This window comes from Theobroma cacao, chromosome 7, assembly GCF_053813885.1.
Source record: "Theobroma cacao isolate CCN51 chromosome 7, ASM5381388v1, whole genome shotgun sequence".
Classification (NCBI taxonomy): Eukaryota; Viridiplantae; Streptophyta; class Magnoliopsida; order Malvales; family Malvaceae; genus Theobroma; species Theobroma cacao.
In genome coordinates, this window is record NC_142645.1 from 10,976,212 (window position 1) to 11,000,977 (window position 24,766).

General features: G+C 33.8%; 1 protein-coding gene and 1 long non-coding RNA gene across 3 annotated transcripts; one reads left to right on the forward strand and one right to left on the reverse strand.

The window, feature by feature from the left end:
- Positions 1 to 2,914: 2,914 nt before the first annotated feature.
- LOC18594561 (transcription factor JUNGBRUNNEN 1-like) lies at positions 2,915 to 5,005 on the reverse strand. Of its 2 annotated transcripts, none has more exons than XM_018124577.2 (3): positions 4,715 to 5,005; positions 3,779 to 4,092; positions 2,915 to 3,394 (listed from the first exon to the last, which is right to left on the reverse strand). In XM_018124577.2, exons 1-3 carry the CDS (start codon positions 4,899 to 4,901, stop codon positions 3,011 to 3,013), a joined length of 885 nt encoding a protein of 294 aa, XP_017980066.2. In that variant the 5' UTR covers positions 4,902 to 5,005; the 3' UTR covers positions 2,915 to 3,010. The 2 variants fall into 2 exon arrangements, with proteins under 2 accessions (XP_017980066.2, XP_007022218.3); XM_007022156.3 differs by having other exon boundaries at positions 3,779 to 4,089; positions 4,715 to 5,004.
- A 17,422-nt stretch (positions 5,006 to 22,427) lies between these two features.
- LOC148761662 (uncharacterized) lies at positions 22,428 to 24,531 on the forward strand. Its single transcript, XR_016027613.1, has 3 exons — positions 22,428 to 22,666; positions 23,318 to 23,397; positions 24,265 to 24,531. It is a non-coding gene; the product is annotated as an uncharacterized LOC148761662 (long non-coding RNA).
- Positions 24,532 to 24,766: the final 235 nt, after the last annotated feature.

Genomic DNA, 24,766 nt, shown 5'->3' on the forward strand with positions numbered 1-24,766 from the left:
TTTTTAGAGGAAATTGTGAGAGATAACCTTTCTCATAAGCTCAATTCATAAATATCATTTTTATAATTTTAACTATTTTTAGTCAATTTTTGACATGACTTGACAACAATACCCTTTAAACAATTTTAGACAAATTAAAATGATTTTAGTTTTCTCTATCCCGCCATCTAGATAAAAATTTTAAAATTAAATCTCGATTTCTCTCTTTGGTCAAATACTGTCTATCTCGTCATCTAAAGAATAGAGATGACATCAAGCTCTTTCTTTATGAGATTGGGATGATTGTTAAGCATGTTTGTTGGGGATTTAAGATTTTTTTTATGGGATTTTGAGTTGAAATTATTCAGGGAATATTTTGTCAAGGGAGTATATTTTGTTTTTGCATAAAGGAAGTAAGCAAGGCCCTCCAAATAGGGATATATTTTGTCTTGCTTTGAAGGGTTATGGAGTTTTGTAACCTATCTTTTATGAAATGTACAATTTCATGGATTATCAAAAAAAAAATTATGTGTTTTAGGTTCTTAAGTTTATTGGTTTATTCATAAAACCTAAAGTTGAAGAGTTGAAATTGATTAGATTGGTTTTTAAGTATTGCAAGATTGGTTTTTAGGCATTACGTGACTTAATCGTTACGTGACTGGTTTTTAAGCATTACGTGATTGATTTTAGGCATTACGTGATTAGCTTTTAGGTATTATGTGACTGATTTTCAAGTAATGCCTAAGTCACACAATGCCTTACTAACTAGTCACGCAATGCCTTACTAACTAGTCACACAATACCTTACTAACTAGTTAAACAATACCTTATTAATAAGTCACACAATACCTATCAACTAGTCACAAAATGTCATATTAACCAGTCACACAGTACTTAAAAATTAGTCACGTAATACCTAAAGTTAGTCACGTAATACCTAAAAATTAGTCACGCAATGCTTAAAAACTAATAACGTAATATCCAAAGTCAGTCACATAATGTCCAAGTCAGTCACATAATACCTAAAAACTAGTCATGCAATGCCCAAAAACCACCAAAACTATTGAATTTCATATAACAAGATCAATAATTTCAAATGATACACCATATTTCATTTAACAACATAATTAACGAATATACCTACTTGACAAAGAATGCTCAAACTGTTCAAAGGTTTTTCTTCATATATCAAAAATCACTCCAAAATGCTTAAAAATACTCAAAACGCTTAAAGATTTTCTTCGTGTATAAAAAACTATTCCAAAATGCTCAAAATACTGAAACGTTTTTCTTTCAGATAAGAAATACTCCAGAGATGAATAGTTTTGTAAAGAAAGCTCAAAGAATATGAGTCAGTTTGAGGCGCAGACCTAAATATACTTGACCCGTTAATAGGTTTCGAATTGAGACACGGAGCTAAATAAATGAGTCTGTTTCATTAAGGGTAATTTTACTCAAATTTTAATTCTCTTGATATTTTATATGAATTTTTTTTAAAAAAATTAGAGTAGGTAGTATTCGGTCATAGAATTGTCATTTCAACATTCTAAAGCATATATGTTCCATGAACTCAACGTGGTCGTATAGTTTGACTGAAGATGTGGAATCATTGGTCAATAAAACAATGTGTCCGAGGAAGATTTATTATAACCATTTTTTTGACTGCTAGTCTTGGGTCCAATGTCTTTATATGGTTGATTCTTACACATAAAAAACGACAGAGCAGCGTAATCTACGGGTGTAGGCCCATCGAAAGAGCATAGATCAATGTGTGTCTGGTCTTCATTTTTACTTGGTTACCTGTTTACCAGTTCCAGTTCCACGTTGTACATTAGTCTTTCCAAAAATAAGTACTAAACTATTATCTCATTTACATCTTATTAGGATTTTTTCCTCTAATTGAATGTTTCAATTTTAAGCTTTTCAAAAAGAGTGATAACTTTTTTCAACATGAGAGATAATTATTCTTATTTTGCATATACATTGCGGCATTACAATCTACACTCAGCTCTTAGAGATAATTATTTTTATTTTGTATATATGAAATGTAAGGTTTTATTAGTGTCAAAATCATTATGCCATTTGAAGTCTCTAGCCTTGTGTAGCTGAAGACTCCCTATGGCATTACTATGTCGTTTTGGACGAAAATGAACAGTAAACTTACAAAAGAAGTTTCCGCACAAACAGCCTTTGGTGACAGCATTGATCATTCTAACATCGACTTCAAGACTAAACCTATTCCTACACCTTTAAACAAAACTTAAATGCATCGAAGAAGACAGAATGAAGAGGAATAATAAGGGCATCAAGAGCAATACAAACTAAAATCCATCGAAAAAAAATCGATTGAAAAAATTCAATGTGGATGGCGTAACTAAAGATTGTTTGGAAAAAGGAGGCATTGGGAGAGTCCTTCGTGATGAGGAACTCTGAAAATATTGTTTTTGAAATCAATTGGGGGAATGAATTTCAACACTACTTGTTATTATAATTATAACAAGTTATTATACAATATTATTAAATAATAATATTGTATAGTAACTCTAAATAGATAGTTTGTATAATTAGCTTAATACTACTGAATTGTGTGCAATACAAGTGTATTGAAATTTAATTATTATAAGTGTCTTGAAATTGATGAGAATCATCAATCTTGCTCGTTATTGATAGAAGGACTACACTAAGTTCTTTTCACCCTAAGAAATGAGAAAAGGTTGTGAAAATGGTGGTATTGTAATCGCTAATAATAATTAAGAGACTTAGTCTGGCAGCTGTTACTCTTGTTTGAAGAGATACAAAATTTAATGGTCAAACGATCCTTTACCTTTTAAAATGAGGACAGCATTAATTTTTGAATCAAATGCTACTGATACGTGGAATATTATTGTATTAGACTTTAAATCTTAATACTCTTAAAACGATAACAACTGTTAAATTAAGTCTGAAAAAGTATATCATTTGGTATTTTTCATCTATTACAATCTTACTAAACTTCAACCACAGCCTATAGTGTGAATTATTACAAAATCATTTACATAGGAAAGGGATCAAACGCAAACTCTACAACTGATTTGAGCTCATCCCAATTTGCATGTGTGAAGAAATCATTTTCTGGACAATTTGAAAAGCTGGAAGATGATGCCATAGATGAAGGCTGAGCTATGGTGCTTAATTGATCTGCATGCCATTGGCTTCTTCCATTGATATGATTGACGACTGGTTTCTCATCATAATGTTGAACAACTTCAGAACCGAAAGAGATATAAGTTGTTTCGTGACTATTGGATTCCACACTGCATGTTTGAGAGCTTGGTGTGCTAGTTGAAGGACGTTTAGCTGCCACTTCTCTCCAATCCGGTGTGTACTTTCTTTGTGATGCGTTCCGCTTGAAAATTCGACATATAGTCCATACTTCCTGTAAATCCAAAAAGTGTTACATGTAAATAACTTAACAAAATACTTTCATGAAAAATTACTTGGTATAAAAGAGAAAAAATTTTAAATTTTGTGACTATACTTCAATTTTATTAAATTTTCCTACTATACCTTCAATCTCTATCGATTTTTTAATGAAAAATAACAAAATTAGAATATTTCATAGAATATTGCCTTAATGTAATAATAAATTTTTGCTGTATCTTGTTACTTTTTGTCAAAAAATTCAATTAACTAAATTGAAAATAAAAGCAAAATTCAATCAAATTCAAGTATAGTGGCAAAATTCAAGATTGACTCATAGTATAGTGATAAATTTGACCTTTTATCTCATGCTACTTGTATTATACAATATTTTGCTTACAGCTTCTTGTGCAATGGATTTGGGATTGGAGAGGCTGGTGTTCGTGTTACTGTCGTTGCTGGGCAGGCGAAACTCATGCATCATCCAATCCGTTTTGGTTCCTTTTCCTGCGGTTCCACGGTAGTATACTAACGTTTTCTTTAGCCCAATGCAGGCGTGGCCTTGTCCTCCTTGTGAATAAACGGGCTTGTCAATTCCGGTTGCTTTCCAAAATCCAGACCCCGTCACTCTGTTTGGCCTAGTGCTGTTTCTGTACTTCCTCCCTCGTTTGCAGAAGAAATATGATTCACTCTGTCCCACAATGCTAGGCTCTGCTTCAGTAATCATGAAATAATTTAGAGAGATATGCCCTATGACCTTACTTTCATAAAATGAAAGAAAGAAAGTTGGCACATGGCACTAAGAAAAAAGCAGCTTATTTCACATGCTTTATGGACATAAAAAATTAGGAACTTGGGTAGGATAAATGTTGGATAAAGCTGAGTTTCAATTATCCTTTCCCCATGGCTTTCAGGAAGTATATGTTTTCTCCCTATATTGAGAAACCTAAATTTGGTTTATGGCCTTTAATTTGTTACAAGAAAAAGGCTAGTAATTATTTTCAACTATATAATCCTTTTACAATACTTTTGTTGTCGCTTACAACGAAATACTTCGAATATATTCTAAGCCAAGCGAGAGTGAAGGTCTCCCATCTGTAACAAAAAATCTGAAAAAATTTCAAAAAAGAAAAAAAAAAGTTTGAAAAAGAAACCAAAAAAAAACTTTCAGCTTCAGTACAAACCACAAATCAGGCTAAGCTAGTTTTGTTTATTTGTGGTTTTTACTTTGATTCTTTTCAATCTTTCAAAGCAAACCTGAACCCTTTTCCCTTAAAGAAAATCTAGGCCATAATTTTGCAGAACATGACAAATAATCGAAGGTGCTAGAACATACTTGGGAGATCCCAGGGATCATATTTGTAGATATCAATCGTTTTGATGAGCTCCATTCTGATGGGTTTCCTGTCAACTTTTCGTCGAAGATAAAACCCTACGAGCTCTTCATCCGTCGGATGAAATCGAAAACCTGGAAGCGGAGCATCTTCGTCCTTGTTATCACCTGTAGCCTGGACGATGTTCATCTTTATTTATCCCTGGCTAGTGGAGTGCAAGAAACTAAGATTTTAATCCCTTAATTTCTGTGTGCTGTGCGTATGAATCATCAATCATACAGAGCTACAGAATTGAACATTACGGAAACTTCTTAAATAATTAATGTGAATTTGGCGTAATCCAAAAGTGGGTTGTTCAGGTCAAGTCAAATTTTTGACTCTCTGGCAATAAAGAGCCCAATGAGCTTAGAAAAAGTCTTCTTTCTACTTTCAATCTTTATCACTTCCTTGTCCGGATAATTACTACTATTTCTTTGTATAAACGTAACAACATCATACGACAGTCAACGATTAAATCTTAAAATTCTAACTAGAAAATATCGAGTTCAAATTAATTCTGAAATTGAAAAAAAATAAAATTTATGAGATTAAAAAGGATTTCTAATTATCTAATCCAAAAACCAAAATCATATACGCGAACAAACTACCAATAAAAGAGGATAATAAGCTCACCAAGCACAGCATGACACTTCAGCTTATATATGTGTTTGAAGAAAATTAATAGTCTACATATTTCTGGGTATACATGTAACTTGATTATATGCCGGCTTTATCATTAGTGAAAACCACAGATAAATGTTACAAATTAACTTGGTGAAAGTAGAAATTTTGGGTAATCAAATGTCAAATAAGATCTGTTTTAGAACATTGAACGTGGAGTGAGGTGTCTCCTTCTTGAAAAGAAAGCAAAACAAGAAAATTAAGTCATATGTATGGGACCCAAAAAAAGTACAAGTTTCTGTTCAACAATGGCTTAAGGGGCATTTTGAAGGTCAAATTGTCGTTCTTCTGGCATTATGAGGGTCCATTTTGACATCTGGAAAAGAAAGTAGAGCAAGTCTGGGTGGCAAACTTGAATTATATCGGATTGATTTTGAAAACAAAGAGCGTTACAGAATTCGAGGAAATAAATTATTGACTTTATCCTCCATGTAAAAATCAAAGACGGTTGCATTAAATAACCATGGAAATGCACTTCCTACAACATTGATAATATCTCATATTTTCTTCTGTTCTTTTAAAGAAGTTTGAATCCTAGATTCTAGTGTTGATCCGATCACTATAAATTCCTTTTTTTTATGTTTTAAGGAGGGGTGAAAACCCATTAAAAATTTGTTAAAAACATGAAAATGAAGATAAAACTGATCCAAACGAATTAAATATTAGACGATCGAATCTGTGATTGACAAGAATGTAAATCCTGCCCATTAATTTATATATAATATAAATGAAGTGCTTACGAAGTCAAAGCAAAAAGTTGTGTCTAGAAGTTGAGTGCACGATATTTGACCTTGATTACAGGCAACCCACACAAACATAAACCATGTTCCCATGTCAAAGGGGAAGAAATGGCTTGAGTGCAAATGACGTAAGATGCTGCGCCCTTAAAAATATTTGTAGCTAGACTTGACTTACCATCGTCTGTTTTTTCATTTGTTGGGCGGTCGCTTGGGGTTAAATTTCTATAGTTACTACTTTAGGGACTCCAGTGCTATCTTTTTTTCTTTTTTACTTAAAAGGTTATTTAGTCGGTAAAGGTTATGTCAAGTGGCTCGAAATTCAAAAAGAAAAGACCCAAGTAATGTAGATATACATGTAAACATACGAAAATTACAATCAAGCTCACGCGAAATCGAAGTTGGATTTGGTGACTGTATTTGTAAATAAACTACTCCGAAGGATAAATTAGGTAGACTTGACAATTCGTATATCTGTGTCTCAATCGTGTTATGTGAATATATGGTATTAACTATTGTTTGGATAACCACGAATACAACACGATTAATTAATTATGTCAAAATCTTTAAATATGTACATGAATACGTTTAATAACTATATAACATGATACGATATGGTTAACACGTTTATTAAATATATCAAGTTAATTTTTATACGATACGATTAAAATTTATACGATTTATAATATATTTAAATGATTAACATGAATAATACGATTAATATATGATTGACACGATAAATATATGATGAACACAATTATAATACATTATAAAAATATTATAAATTAAAAATTCAAGTAATGGATTCAATCACTCCAAGAGAAAGATGATTCGATGATTCCAAGTTCCAATTCTTACCATATCCAGTAAAAACAATTACTAGGAAACACAAATAACACTAACCGCCTCAATGACAAGCAACATAAGGGAAATGAATTGAAGAAGCAGAGCTGATCAACTATATTTAAACACAAAGACTAAAGATCTAAACCAATTCCAATTTCAATCCAGAAGCCAAATGAGTTCACTTTTTGGTGGGGATTAAATTTTTTAATTTTATTAAAATAATTCCAGCAAACCTTTTCCAAGACTAAAAAAAGTTTGATTGCATTATATTCTATTTTGTAAAACAAGATTTCCTGTATCCACATGTTATATAAATTTCTATATATTATACAAATCTAAACGAAGTGCTTATATTCTATTTTTATATATAATATAATATATTCTATTTATATATAATCAACAAATCAGAAGATTTCAGACATGACAACATTTAACAAATCAACAATCGGTAGGTTGAAGCCTAATGCAGAGCAGTCCCGTGAAGAGGAATCTATGTGAAGCAATTGTGGATGTAAAATGTTGAGAAGAAGAAAAAGAAGACTAAATGAAGAAAAACCCATGAAGAAAAATTAAATTGAAGCAATCGGTGACCTGCAAAGAGTGAGAAGAAGAAGAATCTATGTGAAGCAATCGGTGGTGTTATTGTTATGGTGGGCGGGCAGTTGCCAGTGACTGGTGGGTGGGCAGTGGCCGGCGTTACTTGGAGTCTTAAAGAGGGGTTCGGTTGGCTAAAGTCTTGGTTGGAGGAGATTGCAGCTAAGGTGAGGGGAGGGTTTCAACAATAAAATCAGGCACTAGGGATTAGGGTAAGGCAATTGGAGTAAAAAAGTATTTATATGACCTATAAATGTGCCTTAGGAGGATCTTATGCGGGTTATTCATTTCTGAACCTTGTCAACATGATTTATTCGTGTCTTATCTGTGTCGACACGATTAACACATGAAATACAATTACACTAAACCCAAATCCGTTGAAAATAATATCGTATTTATGTCATGTCGCCGTGTCGTGTTGTACATAAAACTGCCAAATCTAGATTTAAGGTATGTTTTGGATGTATTCATCCCTAGAAAAAAAATCAAGAGATTCACTATTTAGGTTCATCTGATTTTAATGATGAAATAGTTCCTATTGCTAGTGTGGCTTCAGTTTCTAACCCAGATGGATTTAACAAGCTTGCAACGGAGATAGAAAACCACTCTGCTCAAGAGATTTCAAACACGTCCTCAAATCAAGAAAATATTTCTTCTCATGTAATCACTAAGGAAATTGGTGATGCTTCTAAAAGTGTGACTGGGTTGTGTGCCGAGGTTAGTCATTTTGCACTTCCAGAAGCTTCTAAATTTAGTGCTGATAAGGTGATCCATGATTTTCATTTGAAGCTTGTCATGACCTTATAAGAGAGTATCCAACCAAAAATTGTCAAAACTCCCTTCAATCAAGTTTCTTCTCTCACTACAGAGGTTCAAAAGGTTCTTGCAGTAATAGAGGGGGTCCAGACTGTGGATTCATCCTCATTGAGGAACATAGGTCAAGAATACTTTGGACAAGTTCACAATTTATTGACCTTGAATCATCCGTTAGTAGTGCATCTACAAAAAAATCAAAACGAGAAGCTTAAAAAACTTGTTATTCGTCTTAAGGATGAGGAGTCTCTTAAGAGCAAATTTGTTGATGAGGCTAATTGGTTTGCAAGCTGAGTTAACAAATCTTGAGGAGGAAATAGATGCTTTGTATCGCACGAAGGATGAAATTGAATCTTCTCTCAAAGTAAATAAAGAAGAGGTGCAAATGAGGGAAGCTAATATTTCCAAGATTAATAAAGAGATAACTTCCGCCAAGTCTTTTCCTGTTTTGAGTGAAAACGAAGTTAATTCCTTAAAATTGTTGTAGAATATGTCAGAATCTTCTTGAGAAAAACTAAAGAATTTCAAATGGAAGCTTTGATTTGATTACTTCCTTATTCATGTAATTCTCTTTTTTTTTTCATCTTTTTTTGTAGGATTTAGACTTTTAAAATTTTCTTTCACATTGTAATGCATTTCAAATTAGCAATAAAAATCAATTTTTTTTCCTATTGCTTTTTTTTACTTGTGAAGAAATTTAAAAGTTAATCCTATGAAACCTTCAAGATACTTTATGTTCCAAAAATTTTCTTGGACTTCAATTGATCGTTAAAACAATTCAACGTAGGATTACAATTTGTTTCACTTGCAATTTAATTGATTGAATCACATAACTCAAAGAAAAGTACAAACTTGATTTTTTTCTCCGATCTTCTATCCTGGTAGCTTCATCATTGTAAAGAATTGAGCCATACTTAATGCAAGAGACTTGAGCCATACTTAATGCAAGAGACTTTCTTTCTGTCTTTTTGGTGTGACTGAACTAAAGGACCAAGCTACCTACGTACCTCCTAATATGAAGAAGGATAAAGTCATAACGTAATTTCATATATTTTTTTGTGTGTTTATTTTTTTTGCTTTAACTTTTGCCTAAGTTTTCCCGTTAAAGATTTTCAACTTAGCAGGCTTTTTTTTTTCTTTATGCAATTTAAGCTCTTGCCAAAGGGCATCTGACCTTCAAGCACAGTAGCGCTTCAAGAATCTACCATTGATTAGGCCAACTCTTACTCCATCTTGATCAACAATCTTATATGCACCATTTGTGTAAACTTCTTGAACAACATATGGTCAATCCCATTTTAAGAGAAACTTGTTACTCGTACAATGTGTAGTGTTTATGGGTTTTCTTACTACAAGAACTAAGTCTCCCACTTGGAATGATTATGGTTTGACTTTCTTGCTAAAGCATTGGAAAATCGAGCTTGATAACATTCCAAGCGTTGTTGTGCTTCCAACATTTTTTCATCCAATGCTTCAAGTTCTTCAAGGCGTAGGCGAACATTATCTTCATTTGAAAGACCTTCTTGAATAGCAATTCTCAATGATGGAATTTGACACTTTAGTGGGAGAACAACTTCTACACCATAAACGAGCGAGTATGGAGTAGCTTGAGTAGGTGTACGAAATGTCATACGATAAGCCCATAAAATTTCCCCTATTTTATCTGGCTAATATTTCTTGCGTGATAGCAACTTTCTTTAGAAGATTGCACAAAGTCTTATTGAAAACTTGTACTAAACCTTTTGTCGGTGCGTGTTACATGGAAGAATTATGTTGTTTGAAATTAATCTATGCACATAACTTCTCCATCGCAAACTATTTTTCATTATCTATTATGATAAATAATGGTTGTTCTAATGAAGGTAGCAACAGTTTATTTCTTCACTTCTCAATAAGATGCTGCCTCTACCCACTTGAAAAGTAATATGTGGTTGCGAGTATGTAGAGATGCCCTATTGAACTTTTAGGTAATGGTCCAACGAAGTCAAGTCCCCAAGCATCAAATGGCCACGATGTAACTATTGGGTGGAGTGGCTCAAGGGGCTGATGAATAAAATTAGCATGAAATTGACATGCTTGACATCCTTTAGCATAGTCCATGCTATCCTTCACCATTGTTGGCCAATAGTACCCCATTGTTTTGATTTGGAAGTGCAACTTGGCTCTAGATTAATGCATTCCACAAATTCTTGAGTGAGCTTCTTGTAAGGCCTTATATGCTTCTTCATCTCCTAAACAATGAAGGAAGACTCCATCGAAAGAATGTCAATAGAGTGTGCCTTTGAAATAAATAAATCGAGGAGCTAGACATTTTATTTCTGTTTTGTGCTTTGGATCATTAGGAAACTTCCCATGCTCTAGGTAGTCAATCAACGGTAGTTGCCAATCTTCGTTTCCCACTACAAGGAATGAGATGACATTAGATTTTACATCAACTTCTTCACCTAAAGTGATTGGTGGTAAAATCCATCGCTTGCAGAGAGGAACTTTTAATTTTGTACTTAGCGATGTCATTGCTAATGCCAAATTAGCCAAAAAATTTGCTTGCCTATTTTCTTTTCTAGGCACTTATTCTATGCTAACTTGGTCAAACCACTTCAAAGGTTTCTTAACATAGTTAACACATGCAAAAGCTTAGGCTTTTTAACTTCATAAGTGAAAGGATTTGGTTTACAACCAACTTAAAATCTCCAAACGCTTTAAGTTAGGTAATTTGCATGTCCATTGCTATCTCTATTCCTATGATCAAGGCTTGATATTTTGTTATATTATTGGAGCAATTTTCGATGAGAGTGAATGCGTAAGGCAATACATCTCTTTTTACGGTGATAAAGATGACTTCTACACCTACCCCATTTTATCGAGTTACTCCACCAAAGTATAGCTTCCATGGCTTAAGAATTTCAAAAAAAAGAACATCTTCACCAGGGAGATCTTAAGAGAATTCCCAATCATCTTGAATTGGATGATCTGCAAGAAAATCTACAAGTGCTTGTCCTTTAATGGCTTTTTGAGGGGTTTGTATGATGTCGAACTCTTATAGCAAATGAGCCGATTTTGCTAATCTCCCATTAAGCACCAATTTTGACATAAGATACTTAAGGAGATTTTCTCGTGAAATTAAGTGAATAGAATGAGCTTGCAAATAATGCCTTACTTTCTTAATTGCAAACATCAATGCCAAGCCTGTCTTCTCAATGGGAGCATAATTTAATTCTATGTCGTTAAGAGTTCTACTAAGGTAGTAAAGCGCACTTTCCTTTCCTTCATCATTTTGTTGGGCCAAAAGTGTTCCTAAAAAGCGCTCTTGTGTCACAATCTAAAGGATCAATGGACTTCTTGGTGTAGGAGCCCTTAAAACTAGAAGCCTTAGTAGATAAGACTTAATGCTTTTAAAAACAGTACTGCAAGACTCATTTCAAACAAAAAGCATATCTTTCTTCATCAAATGACTAAATGGTTAACATCTATCAGCCAAGTTGGATATGAAACATCAAATATAAGCCAATATTCCTTGCAGACTTTTAATTTCATGGAGATTGCTTGGTTCAAGTATCTTCATGATGTTGGCTCCATTAGTTTTTGATGATAATAAAACATTTTCACTTATTTATGTCAAACTATACTACTTGAGTGTACAGGATCAAAATGTATGTCAATAATAAATTAATCACAAAAAAGCAAATATCAAAACTCATAAGAATAAGGAGCTACAAATGAGCCACAAAACATAAGCCTCTTAGTTGGATAACCAAGGAAGTTAATCAGCTAAAATTCAAAAGTGAAGTTGGCTGGTTCAAGCAGATTGTGAGATAGAAAGACTTAGTCGACTAAGAAACACTATTAGTCAACTAAGAGCATACTACCAGAAATCTTAATTATAAGACAAAGAGAACTTAATCAACTAAGAAGCATGGTTAGTCAATTAAGAGCTCACTGTCAGAGATTTCAATTTCAAGACAGAGAAGACTTAATCGACTAAGAAGCATAGTTAGTCAACTAAGAGCACTCTGTTTGAAAATTTGAATTTGAATGCTAGAAGATAGATTAACGGCTAGAATTGACTCCAAACTGTTTCCAACGGTCTGAAGTTGTCAAACATCCATCAGAGTTAGTTTTTCAAGTATAAAAACCTTCCCCAATGGCTAAGAAGTAGATTTGATGCTTCTAAGATCAAAACGAGCTAAAAAATAGCAAAAACTCTCTTCATCCTTCTTGCACTTCACTCCAATTTTTGTAATAAAGTTAAGCACTTCATCTTGTACCATTTAGATTAAGTTGGTGATCATAGGTACTTCTCTATATCTTTTTCCTTGATTACTTAGAGTGTGCGAGTCACTCTAAAAGGATTAATCAAGCTTGGGTTAGCTTGATTGGTTGTATAAGTTCTAACTCAGCTTAGGAAAAGTTTGTTTTCGATTTTGGTTGATCTCAAAAAAACCATTGTTAAAGGTTGTAACTGAGCCTGTGAAAAACCATTGTAAAAGCTTGGTGGAAGCTTGGGAATTTCATTGTTTATAGTGATTTGGTTTGGAAAATCCTTAGTTGGAAAATCAAGATAGTGGATATAGGTCTTTGACCAAACCACTATAAATCTTTGTGCATTGTCTGCTCTGTTTTACTTTTCATTTCATTCTTTGTTAAATCATTCATTCATCTTGCATCTAACTTCTCATCATTGACCTTTAACTTTCCCCCAATTTGAAGTCAATTTTAGTAACATTCACAAAGTACTATTCACCGCCCTTCTAGCATACTTATTTGGGACTAGCACATGATTGCATCTATTTTTGATTGATCAATTTCAATCCCACGATGGCGCACTATGAATCTCAAAAATTTACTAAAAGATACTCCAAAGGCATACTTTAAGGGATTCATCTTCAATTGATATCGACGCAATCTCTTGAATACTAGCCGAAGATCTTTAAGATGATCAACTCTCTTTTTGGACTTAAGCACCAAATCATCAACATAGCATTCAACATTTTTGTGGAGCATATCATCAAATATTTGCTGCATCGTTCTTTGATAAATGACGCTTACATTCTTTAACCCAAAAGGTATAACTTTGTAATAGTGTATTCCTTTAGGAGTTCGTAATGTCGTGAACTCTTCGTCTTTAGGATCCAGGCGAATTTGATTATAACCAGATAAGCCATCCGTAAAACGTAAAGCCTTATGGCTAGTTGTTACATTTAGGTAAGCGTTATTCAACTCAAAAATCCATGCAAACTTGAATTTGGCCATTCTTCTTTCTAACTAGAACAATATTTGAGATCCAAGTAGAGTACTTGACTTTTTGAATAAAGTCAGCCTCAATAAGTTTATTAACCTCAAACTTGATCTGAGGGATTAAGTTAGGATGAAGACGTTGTTGAGCTTGTTTAATATGTCAAACACCTTACTCTACTGCTAGATGATGTACAACAACTTTAGGGTGCAATCCTGCATTTCTTTATAAATCCATGAAAAGACGTCTTGATACATTGTCAAGAGGTCAAAATAAGACTTTTCTTCTTCAGGAGTTAAAGCAGCACTTTTGAAGATTGGTAGAGGATCTTCTAAAGTGCTTATGTTAATTTCTTTTAATTCATCAATTGTAGGTTGATTTTCGTCCTCTAATGATGGGGGAGCCTCTTGGATATCTTATTCTTCTTCAGATTTTTCATGACTTTCTATAATAGACACATGATTACATGAAAAGATTTCCATTTCTTTTGCATTTCCTCTTTTGAAGATGAGGTTTGTTTAGTCATAATCACAGTGTGCCTTCTAGCCTTTAATGTTTCATCATTTGTTACAATCTATTCACTTTTTCTTTTCATTCGTGAGGGGATGATGTTGTGGAAATCCTTTAGTTCATCTGTAATGAGGTTCTTTTTATTCCTTCTTTGTGAAGGTTTTCTTTTTAGCTTTAAAATGACGAAATTTCTTAAAGTCCTTTCTGTATGATCTTTCTTGATACAATTAAACATTGAACCTCGATTTAAAGGCATGCTCAATCGATCAAAAATTGAAGTTCGAGTTGTGGCTATGCCCAAGCGATTGAAAATTGAAAGTCTAGATGACTCCACTAAGGTTTCTTCCTCGTCATTGACTTCTTCAGTCATTATATATCTTGAAGCTTCTTTGTAATCTTTAACTTTAAGGGTGTAAATCCCAACCTTGATTTTATAGCTTTGACAACATTTGTCTTTTTTTATCAAACTTTATAATTCTTGGAAGGATCTTGTGGAGTTTCTTCGGTTGGTTCACTAGGCTCATGTACCAACTTAGAAACTTCTTTTTACTTGTAGCTAGCACTTATTAGGAGCTTATAAGTATTAGGGTCGAAACTATTAGCTCTTTAAGAGGGAAGATCATCGTGTTCAACCAGTGGCCTTTTTGTTGGCCTTACAAATCCCTTCAATGGAGACTTAGCGAATTTTGACTCTTCCAAGCTAGTGAATAACAAAGTCAAATTTTTTATAAGATCATCTTCCTTTGTAGATGAAGACGGTTTCTGTCAAGCCCAGCCCTAAATTATCTACCATGTTACACATGAGACGGATAGAGTGATTGTATATTTGAACAGCCCCGGAAGAATATTTAAAAGTCGGTATTGTAAGGTGAAATTAAGAGTTTTACAGTCCAGGGATGACTCAAAATGGTAATTCGGAGTTTAAGGATCAATTTGGAGTCAAACTGGAATTTTCACTATCCATGGGTAAAATGGTCATTTGCCACTTGGAAAAAATGGGAATTTTAGAAAAGATCTTTTTGGCCCCATTTGACTTATTGGGGTATGATTTGAGGTTTAAAAGTGAAAAATTTTAATTCTGGTATAATTTGGAGTATAGGGGCGAAATGGTAATTTTGTCACCTCGGGGGCAAATCGGTAAATTTTCACCCCCACACTTGTCAAGACCAAGGGATTTTATTCATCATGAAAATGGATAAACATGAGAAATGTGTGGTGGAGAATTAAAAAATTAAAAGTTAAATATTTAAAATTTGAACCAATAAAGAAATGTCATGTGTCATGCTTTTATTATTTTATTGTTTCTTTATAAAAAGGCATAAAAATCAGCCCATTTCTCCCATAGTGGCCGGCCAAACCAGAAGAGAAGAGAAACCAAGGAAGAACAAATCCTAGGTGGGGAAAATCAAAGAGAAAGTGTTGGAATTCAAAGATTTAATCAAGTAAAGGTAAAATTTCTTTAATTTTGCTAGTGATTTACCTTACCCATGCATTTCTCCTCAATTTACATGGTTAAATTACATGATTTCATGATGAATTCATGGCTGGTTGGAATGGGTATGGAGAGAGAATGATGTTAGATTGATTTGATTCTAAGTTACGTTAGTGTTTTTAGTTAGTTAAGCATGTTTAGAAACAAAATAACAAGAAAAGAATCCATTTTCCCCATGAACCTTCAATGGCCGAACCCTATGTGAAGTGTAGAAGTAATGAATTGATTTTGTGATCAAGTGAATTGGTTGAAAAATTGATGAAATGATGATTTATGGTGAGAAAATGGAATGGGAAAATTTTTAGTGATAATGCACCACAATGGTCGAAATTTTCAAGAAGAATTGTGAGGGTTGTTAGGCTGAATTTTAGATTATTGGAATTGTATTTAGTGAATTGAAATATTAGAAATGAAATGGAGCAATTTGGAGCCAAATCGGACACAATTGTCATTTAATCGAGTAATAGGCCAAATTAAGTCAGCACCGCATTTAAGCGATAGTCGAATAAGTTGCATATCATATCATGCATATACACCGAGCCTGAATTGATTTTATAATGGTCAAGCATTGATGTGGTGAATTATGTATTGTACATTGTGGATAAGTGGTGAGTAAATTACATTGGTAAAAGTACAGAGATTGGGCTTGGAGACTGGGATTAGGAGTACATCGACTCCTAGAACTGTGAGTAAACTTATTATCGTCTTAATTATCTAGAGTAGTTTTATACAATTGTGTGATTTTATAGAAAATGGGTTTAAATGGTAAATTGCTATGTTTTAGGAGAAATTGTAATTTTATAAAATGATTTTATAAATTTTCTAGAAAATTAAATATTGGTTTTGAAAAACTGATTTTGAAAATAGAGTAATTGGAGACTGCTTGCTTGTGTTGTAAATTTATGGTTTTAAATTGAATTGCTTATGACAATAAATGAACATGAATGGCTAAACTGATTTTGAAAATAGAGTAATTGGAGATTGCCTGCTTGTGTTGTAAATTTATGGTTTTAAATTGAATTGCTTATGACAATAAATGAACATGAATGGCTAAACTGATTTTTGATGTTAGAATTATTTGTACTGTGTATTCAGCCTTGAGAGGCTTGGTTGAGATAAATTGTCATGTCATGCAAACAAAGATTTTATAAATCAAGTGGTAGATAAAATAATCCATAGTCACTACAGTGGTGGGGGTTTCTGTGGACTGCCTATGAGAGGGGCACGGTAACCCAATTATATATTACCTCCGGGGGGAGATGTTGGATGAAGTATCTCCTGAGGTAAAGATTTGAGTGCACTTCAAGTGGACCACTGCGTGAGAGTGAGACTCAGCCAACAGCCTTGGTGGACTCGATTGGGATAACCATCGATCTAGGTATCCCTGATAACTAAGTATGAGAATAATTTTTGGCACGAGCCAAGCTTTTTAGGAAATCATAAGCCTATTTGTCTATTTGGTTGAAATGAGTTGAAAGGTAATGAAATTACAGTATGATGACTTATTTTAATTCGTCTCCATTTACTTGCCTTTAGATAGTTTAGATGGTGTGTGTTTACTCACTGAGATTTTATAATCTCACCACCTTCATTTTCTCACATTTCAGGCTTGGGGAATTCCATAGTTAGCTTACTTTGACAAGGACCTTCATTTGGACTTGAATCGGTAAAAGCTGTAGGTTTTCAACTTCTGATGCATTTTGGTTAGATGTGGGCCCACGTGTCTCTGTAAAAGTAATTTTATGCTTTGGTTATTTGCTTTATAGTATATATGAATATAATTAACTTTTACGCTATAAGAATTATTTACCGATAGCTTTATAAAAAATTATTTTACAAGAAAATAGTTATTTTATTGAATATTTTTACTATATTCAAATGGTCAAATTTTCACTTCAAATGAACGTTTTAGATACTTAATTTGTTTTTAAATCACTAAATATATATTTTCTGCTTACCTACTACATTTTTAGCAAGTTTTGAGATTTTTGACAAAAAATAACGAAAATGCCCCTGTGAGCCAGAAAACAATATGATATGTTCTGATTTGGAAATGGCTCATAATCTTTCGAATTACGATATTTGATAACTATTGCTCACTAGGGAAGTGCGAAAGATGATACGAGAGCCTTGCGAGGTTTCGATCGGCATTCAGGGTGAAGAATGTCTGTCAAGGCTTCACAACGGTTGTCACGGGCTCAATGGGAGTTCCGGGTCATGACAGTTTCTTTCCTTTTTCTTTTAATGATTTTCCTTTACTGATTTCCCTGATCACTTTTGAGTTGTACCTCTTCCACAAAGGTACTTTCCAAGTAGAACTTAGCATCGGCCAAATGTGCCTTCATTGTAGTAAATGGTTTAGTGTTTACTATGAATGTCTTCACTCAACCATTTCTACAATATTTGAAGCATTAATGAAGTGTTGATGATACTACACCATTTTGCTATATCCACGGTCGCCCTAACAACATGTTGTATGTTGTGTTAGCATCAATCACATAAAACAATGGATTTGATTCCATATCATCAACGAAAAGTTGAAGTCTAACTTTTCCTATAGCTTTTTGCCCTTCAATAGTGAAACCTTGGATCATCAAACGACTCTTCGATAACTCATCCAAAGGCATTCCAAGCTCTTCATTGGTTTTAGTAGGAGTAAGTTGACAGCGGATCCATCATCTATTTAGATTCGACTGATCTTTTGTTCACAACTGTATCCCTGAACAAAAAGAGGTCAATTATGAGGGGTAAACCCCAACAATAAGTCTTCATCAGAAAAATGTAATTTCTGCACCATAAGAGGAATTAGAATCGAACTTAATTTTTTCTTCATTCCTAACATCTTCATCAATTTGGAAACATGATGTGGGAATTGGATTTTGATTTTGAATTGCATTGGCATGAAGTTATTCAAGGTGATTAGTTGTCTAGGCCTTTGCATCGTTAAATTTTCACACTTGCTCATACTTATTTTTCTTGGCATTACCTTTGGCATCATTTTCTTAGATGGTTGTTTCACCATTTTGAATCTTCTTAGTGCTTGTTTGTCCTTGGGAGGATTTTTCTTTCTTCTTCTCCGAATAACTATGATCCATCCTTCACTACCTTCATCCTCAATTGTAGAACCATAAGCTTTGCCCCCATTATCTTGAGGATTGAATGTCTCCTCTGTGGTTGGAGCCAACATTATATAGTTGAAGGATCCAAATTTTATCTTACTCCCCACATTAAGTGAAGAAAGCACACTAGTCGTTGATGCTACATTTTCTGTAGCCGTTTCTTCTTCAAACTCAATTTTTTCATCTTGGTAAAAACCCATGATTTTGTCTTTTAAGACAACATTTTTTTATAGGGTGACTAATTAAGTGATGGCACTTGCAGTAGTTGGGGTCATTTACTCGATCAACTTCTTCAAGTCACTTCATTCTGGCAACTGAATAAGCTTAACCTTTAGAAGTTCTTCCAACATTCCTACGATATCTGAGTCAGGGAAAGGATACTTCTTCTCTTGCCTTTCTTTCAAAGACACTTTCTTTTTATCTTGTAAGAGACTAAGCTTCGTTTCTTGGGTTTTCTTTGAGTTAATAGTCACCTTGATGAGTTTGGTATTCATCGTCATAGACTGATTTCCTTCACCTTTATCTACCAAAGCTTTGCCCCCTTCACGAACATCTTACTTGCCTTTCCTTGGTTTTTGCACTAGAGGTCCCTAATTTCCAACTGCCGACATGCTTAATTCCATTTCACGAGCACAAGTAGCTAATTCCTCAAAAGTTCTGGGCTTAATGCCTTGAAAAATATAGCATAATCCCCAATTCATCCCCTAGATGCACATATCAAGAGCTAAAGACTCAGACGATCACTCTTTGCAATTGAGATTGAGATTTCTCCACTTATGGATATAATCAATCACAAGCTCATCTTTCCATTGGCATGAACTTGTGAGTTCAATCATACTCACCACATGTCGAGTGCTGTAGAAGCAATTAAGGAACTCACATTCTAATTGCTCCCAATTGTCAATCATCCCAAGTTCTAAGTCCATGTACCAATCAAAGGCATTGCCCTTTAAAAAGCAAATGAACTACTTCACCATAAGATCGCCATAAGTGCCAGCGTTGTTGCAAGTTTCTATGAAGTGTGCTACATGTTGACAAGGATTTCCTTTACCATCAAACCGTTGGAACTTTAGTGGTTGGTAGTTTGGTGGCATCCTCATGCGATTAATCCTTTGAGAATATGGCTTGGCATAAGTGTATGAAGGCTTAGTGATATTCTCCACCTTCTGGTGGGGATTAAATTTTTTAATTTTATTAAAATAATTCTAGCAAACCTTTTCCAAGACTAAAAAAAGTTTGATTGTATTATATTCTATTTTGTAAAACAAGATTTCCTATATCCACATGTTATATAAATTTCTATATATTATACAAATCTAAACGAAGTGCTTATATATATTCTACTTTTATATATAATATAATATATTCTATTTATATATAATCAACAAATGAGAAGATTTCAGACATGACAACATTTAACAAATCAATAATCGGTAGGTTGAAGCCTAATGCAAAGCAGTCCCGTGTGTAGACACCCATTTAAAAAAAATCAAAAAAATAATAAAATAAATAATAATAAAATAAAATAATGAGAAAAAATAGGATTGGTTGGGCGTACGCCCAACCATCCCTTCCCCCAACCACCATGAGTGATAGGGGTTCTGGCTACCAACTCCTAGATGGCGTGAACTTGTGAGTTCAATCATACTCACCACATGTCGAGTGCTGCAGAAGCAATTAAGGAACTCACATTCTAGTTGCTCCTAATTGTCAATCATCCCAAGTTCTAGGTCCGTGTACCAATCAAAGCCATTGCCCTTTAAAGAGCAAATGAACTACTTCACCATAAGATTGCCATAAGTGCTAGCGTTGTTGCAAGTTTCTATGAAGTGTTCTACATGTTGACGAGGATTTCCTTTACCATCAAACTATTGGAACTTTAATGGTTGGTAGTTTGGTGGCATCCTCATGCGATCAATCCTTTGAGAGTATGGCTTGGCATAAGTGTATGAAGGCTGAGTGACATTTTCCACCTGTTCCTTGATAGCTTCCTTGATGAATTCCTTCAATTGGTTAGTGGTGACCACTTCGTTAGATTTTTGTTAGAGATTATTTTCCACTTCCGTAGTGAAATTCTCTTTATCATCTTGGCGTTGATTTTGGCCAAGATCTATTGGTGCCTTTCTAGTAACACTACTAATTTTTCCCATCATTGAGGCAATTTGTTCATCTTTTTCTATGATGCTTGTTGTCAGAGATTCTACAGTTTTCGCAAGAAGCACAACTTATTCTTCTAGAGATGTTGTTCCAGTTGTCATGACAACCATCATTCCAAAATCTACTTTTGATGAAGAACTTTGGCGAGGGAATGATAAAATAGAGCTATTGCTGGAATACCCATCATATTCCTTGAGTTGATTGATACTTGATCCTTTAGAGGAAACAAGTTGCATAGTAGAAACTTCTTCAGAACTTGGGGAAGAAGCATCATATAAAGGATTTTAGTTGAGGACTAGGAAAGTCTGCTCATAAAATTTAATAAAAGCTTCCATCTTTCTCCAAGTACCATATGGATGTGTTAGAACATCCGTACTTAATGATCAAGTAGGAAAAACTACAAGATTAGATCGAGGAGGCTTGGCAGAGGGCTTGTTGGCAAGATTCTTCTTATGAGCCAACTTGGAGATATTTGGAGATGTGTTTGAAGAAAAAAGATGAGAGGCAAATATTGTCCCACTGGGCGTGCCAGAAATTTGTACACACAAATTTCTAGTCAAAATTTCTTAACTTGAAAATTATGATGTGAGTTATAATCTCTGATAATTCCTCTGATTAATTTCTTCATTTCGTCTTCAAAAGTCACAAACTTGGACTTAGTCTTGATCATGAACTAAACTTGATATATTCGCTTCAAGGGCTGTTACGACTTGATCTTTGATCACGAACACTTGATATCTTCACTTCAAGGGTCTTAACAACTTAATCTTGATCACGAATAATTGATATTTTCGCTTCAAGGATCTTGATGACTTGATCTTGATCACGAACTTCGCTTGATATCTTGATTATGAACTTCGCTACCACTTGATCACGAACTTCACTACTGCTTGATCTTGATCACGAACTTCGCTCTCCCTTGATCTTCACTTCAGAAATCTTCTACTCTTCTTGATCTTTGAAATGCTCTAAATCTTCGAATGTGTCAAACCCTGCTTTGTAAAATAATTATAATATCATTCACATGCTCGATAGAATGTTTGTATATTTAGGAAGTTCGAGAAATCGTTAAAAGACGATATTGCCCCTAATGGTATCATTAAGTCGATTAAGCCTCGAACTAGTTCAAATAGGAATTTTAAGGTGAAATTAAGAGTTTCACAGTTCAGGGATGACTCAAAATGGTAATTAGGAGTTCGAGGATCAATTCGGAGTCAAATTGAAATTTTCACTATATAGGGGTAAAATTGTAATTATTCCATCTGCGGACAAAATTTGAGATTTTGAGAGAATTTAGATCACATTTGACAAATTGGGGAATGATATGAGTATAAGGGATAAAAAATATGTCTATGGGCAATTTTTCAGTTTTTGGGGTAAAAATGTAATTTTTGATTTTTACGGAGGCAAAAGTGTAAATATCAAAAATTACTTCACCAAGACTTTGGATAAGTTTGAGAATTTTATCTAAGTTATGGATATTTTAAGGAATAATGTGTGGTGGAGATTTAAAGCTTAAAAGATAAGAATTTAAAAAATGGACCAATAATGTAGTGACATGTGGCAAGTTTAGATTATTATATTATTTAACTATAAAAATCAGCCCACACCACCATTTTCTCTTCATTATGGCCGGCCATAGCAAGAAAACAAAGGGGAAAAGAAAAACAAAAACCTAGGGGGAGAAATTCAAGGAAAAATTGGTGAAAATTCAAGGAAACAAGTGACCAAAGGTAAAATTTCTTGATTTTGACTTGTGTTTTACCTTTCCCATGCATTTTCCATCATTTTCCATGGTTGAATCATGTGATTTGAGGATGAATTCAATTCTGGAAAAATGGGTTAGGAGAGAGAAACTTGTTAGATTAATTTGATTTTAAGTTATGTTAGTGTTTTAAGTTAGTTTAGCATATTTAGGAACAAAACAACAAGAAAAGAATTTATTTTCCTCCATTACCATTATTGGCTGAATTTTTTAGGGGAATATTGGCTGATGATCTTGATGTTTATTTGAGGAATTATGATGAATAATGATGAATTATGAGTCTAGAAAAATAATGGAAATTTTTGGAGCAAAAATATGAATTTTTACCCATTAGGGGTATTTTCGTAATTTGCTATCATAACTGATAATTTGCACCACACCGAGGGACATTAAGTCAATTTGGGTGCAATTGAGGTATAGAAACTGAAAAAAATTAATTTGAGATTAAATTGGACGCGTTAGTAATTTAATTGGGTAATAGGCCGAATTAGGTCAGCACCGCATTTAAGCGGTAGTCGGATAAGTTGCATGTCATATCATGCATATATACCGAGCCTGAATTGATTTTATAATGGTCAAGCATTGATGTGGTGAATTATGTATTGTACATTGTGGATAGGTGGTGAGCAAATTACACTGGTAAAAGTATCAAAATTGTGCTTGAAGACTGGGATTAGGAGTACATCGACTCCTAGAACTGTGAGTGGACAATTTATCGTCTTAAATATCTAGAGTAATTATACTTGTTTGATGCTTTTATTGAATGGTGAATTTAAATTATAAAATATTATGTTTTCCAATTAAAATGTTTTTTAATAAAAATGAGATTTATACTGGTTTTGAAATCAAATATTGTTTTGGGAAAATTGAGTATATGGAGACTGTGTTGAAATTTATGATTTTATATGTTATTGAAATTGGGGCTTATGACACTATGGTAGCATGATGGCTAAATTTTTAGGGTTGGCATGAAATATATGAACAATTTTGGATTGGTCTCGGTAGACTGGATTACATTTTATTCGTCATATTATGCTACTGGAATTTTTATGGGTCTGGTGGTATATTAAACGGTCACTGCAGTGGTGAGGGTTTCCGTGGACTGCCTATGAGAGGGGCACGGTAACTCAATTATAGACTTACCTCCGGGGGGGAGATGTTGGGTGAAGTATCTCCTGAGGTATGATTTGAGTGCACCTCACGTTCGGGCCACCACGTGAGAGTGAGACTCAACCAATGCCAAGGAACGGCTGTGTGTCAGATGTGAAAACATGTTTATGGGTATGGGTCATTGAACAGCCTTGGCGGTCTCAGTGGGATACCTTGACGAAGGTACTCGCGAGAATGATATTGGCAGGGGCCAAGTTTAAAAAAATTCATAAGTCGGGGAAATTTTGATGAAAAGAAATTATTTGGTATAGATTGAAACGAATTTTGTGTTATGAACATTATTGAGATATAACGTTTTTATATTGTCTCCATCTACTCGGCTTTAGATGCTTTTGATGGTAATTGTTTACTCACTGGGATTATTTAATCTCACCCCTCTTCCTATCCATTTTTCAGGCTCAGGACAGTTTGTTGATAGTTGATTAAGACGAAAATTAATCTCGGAGTTGCATCATAGGAAGTAAGGGTTCGTAGCTCTACACCTTCTTGGTTAGTTGGGGGCCCACGTGTCACTGTAAACGAAATTTCATACTTTAATTATCTTTATTACTATATGAATAAATTTATTTTACTCTTACGCTACAAAAGTTATTTTAGGAAGACTTTGAAAATATTGTGTTTTAAGAAAATAGAATATTTTATTTAATATTTTTATTATATTCAAATAGCTATAATTTTACTTTAAACGAATGTTTTAGACTTCAAAATTTAATTTAAATCATGAAATATGTGTTTCCACTTACATATTACATTTTTTCGGATTTCGAAATTTCAAAAAAAAAATGACGAAAATGCCCCAGTGAGCTAGAAAATAATATTTTTATTGTTTTGAGTTGAAAACAACTTATGATTTCTTAAAATGTGAGATTTAATAACTGTCGCTCACCGGAGAGATGCG

Bases quoted from the DNA above. Each gene is read 5' to 3' on its own strand.
- LOC18594561 (XM_018124577.2), bottom strand. From the start codon at position 4,901: ATGAACATCGTCCAGGCTACAGGTGATAACAAGGACGAAGATGCTCCG. The intron at 4,093-4,714 runs GTATGTTCTAGC...TGATTACTGAAG, and splicing joins TGATCCCTGGGATCTCCCAA to CAGAGCCTAGCATTGTGGGA. The intron at 3,395-3,778 runs GTAAGCAAAATA...TTGGATTTACAG, and splicing joins AATCCATTGCACAAGAAGCT to GAAGTATGGACTATATGTCG.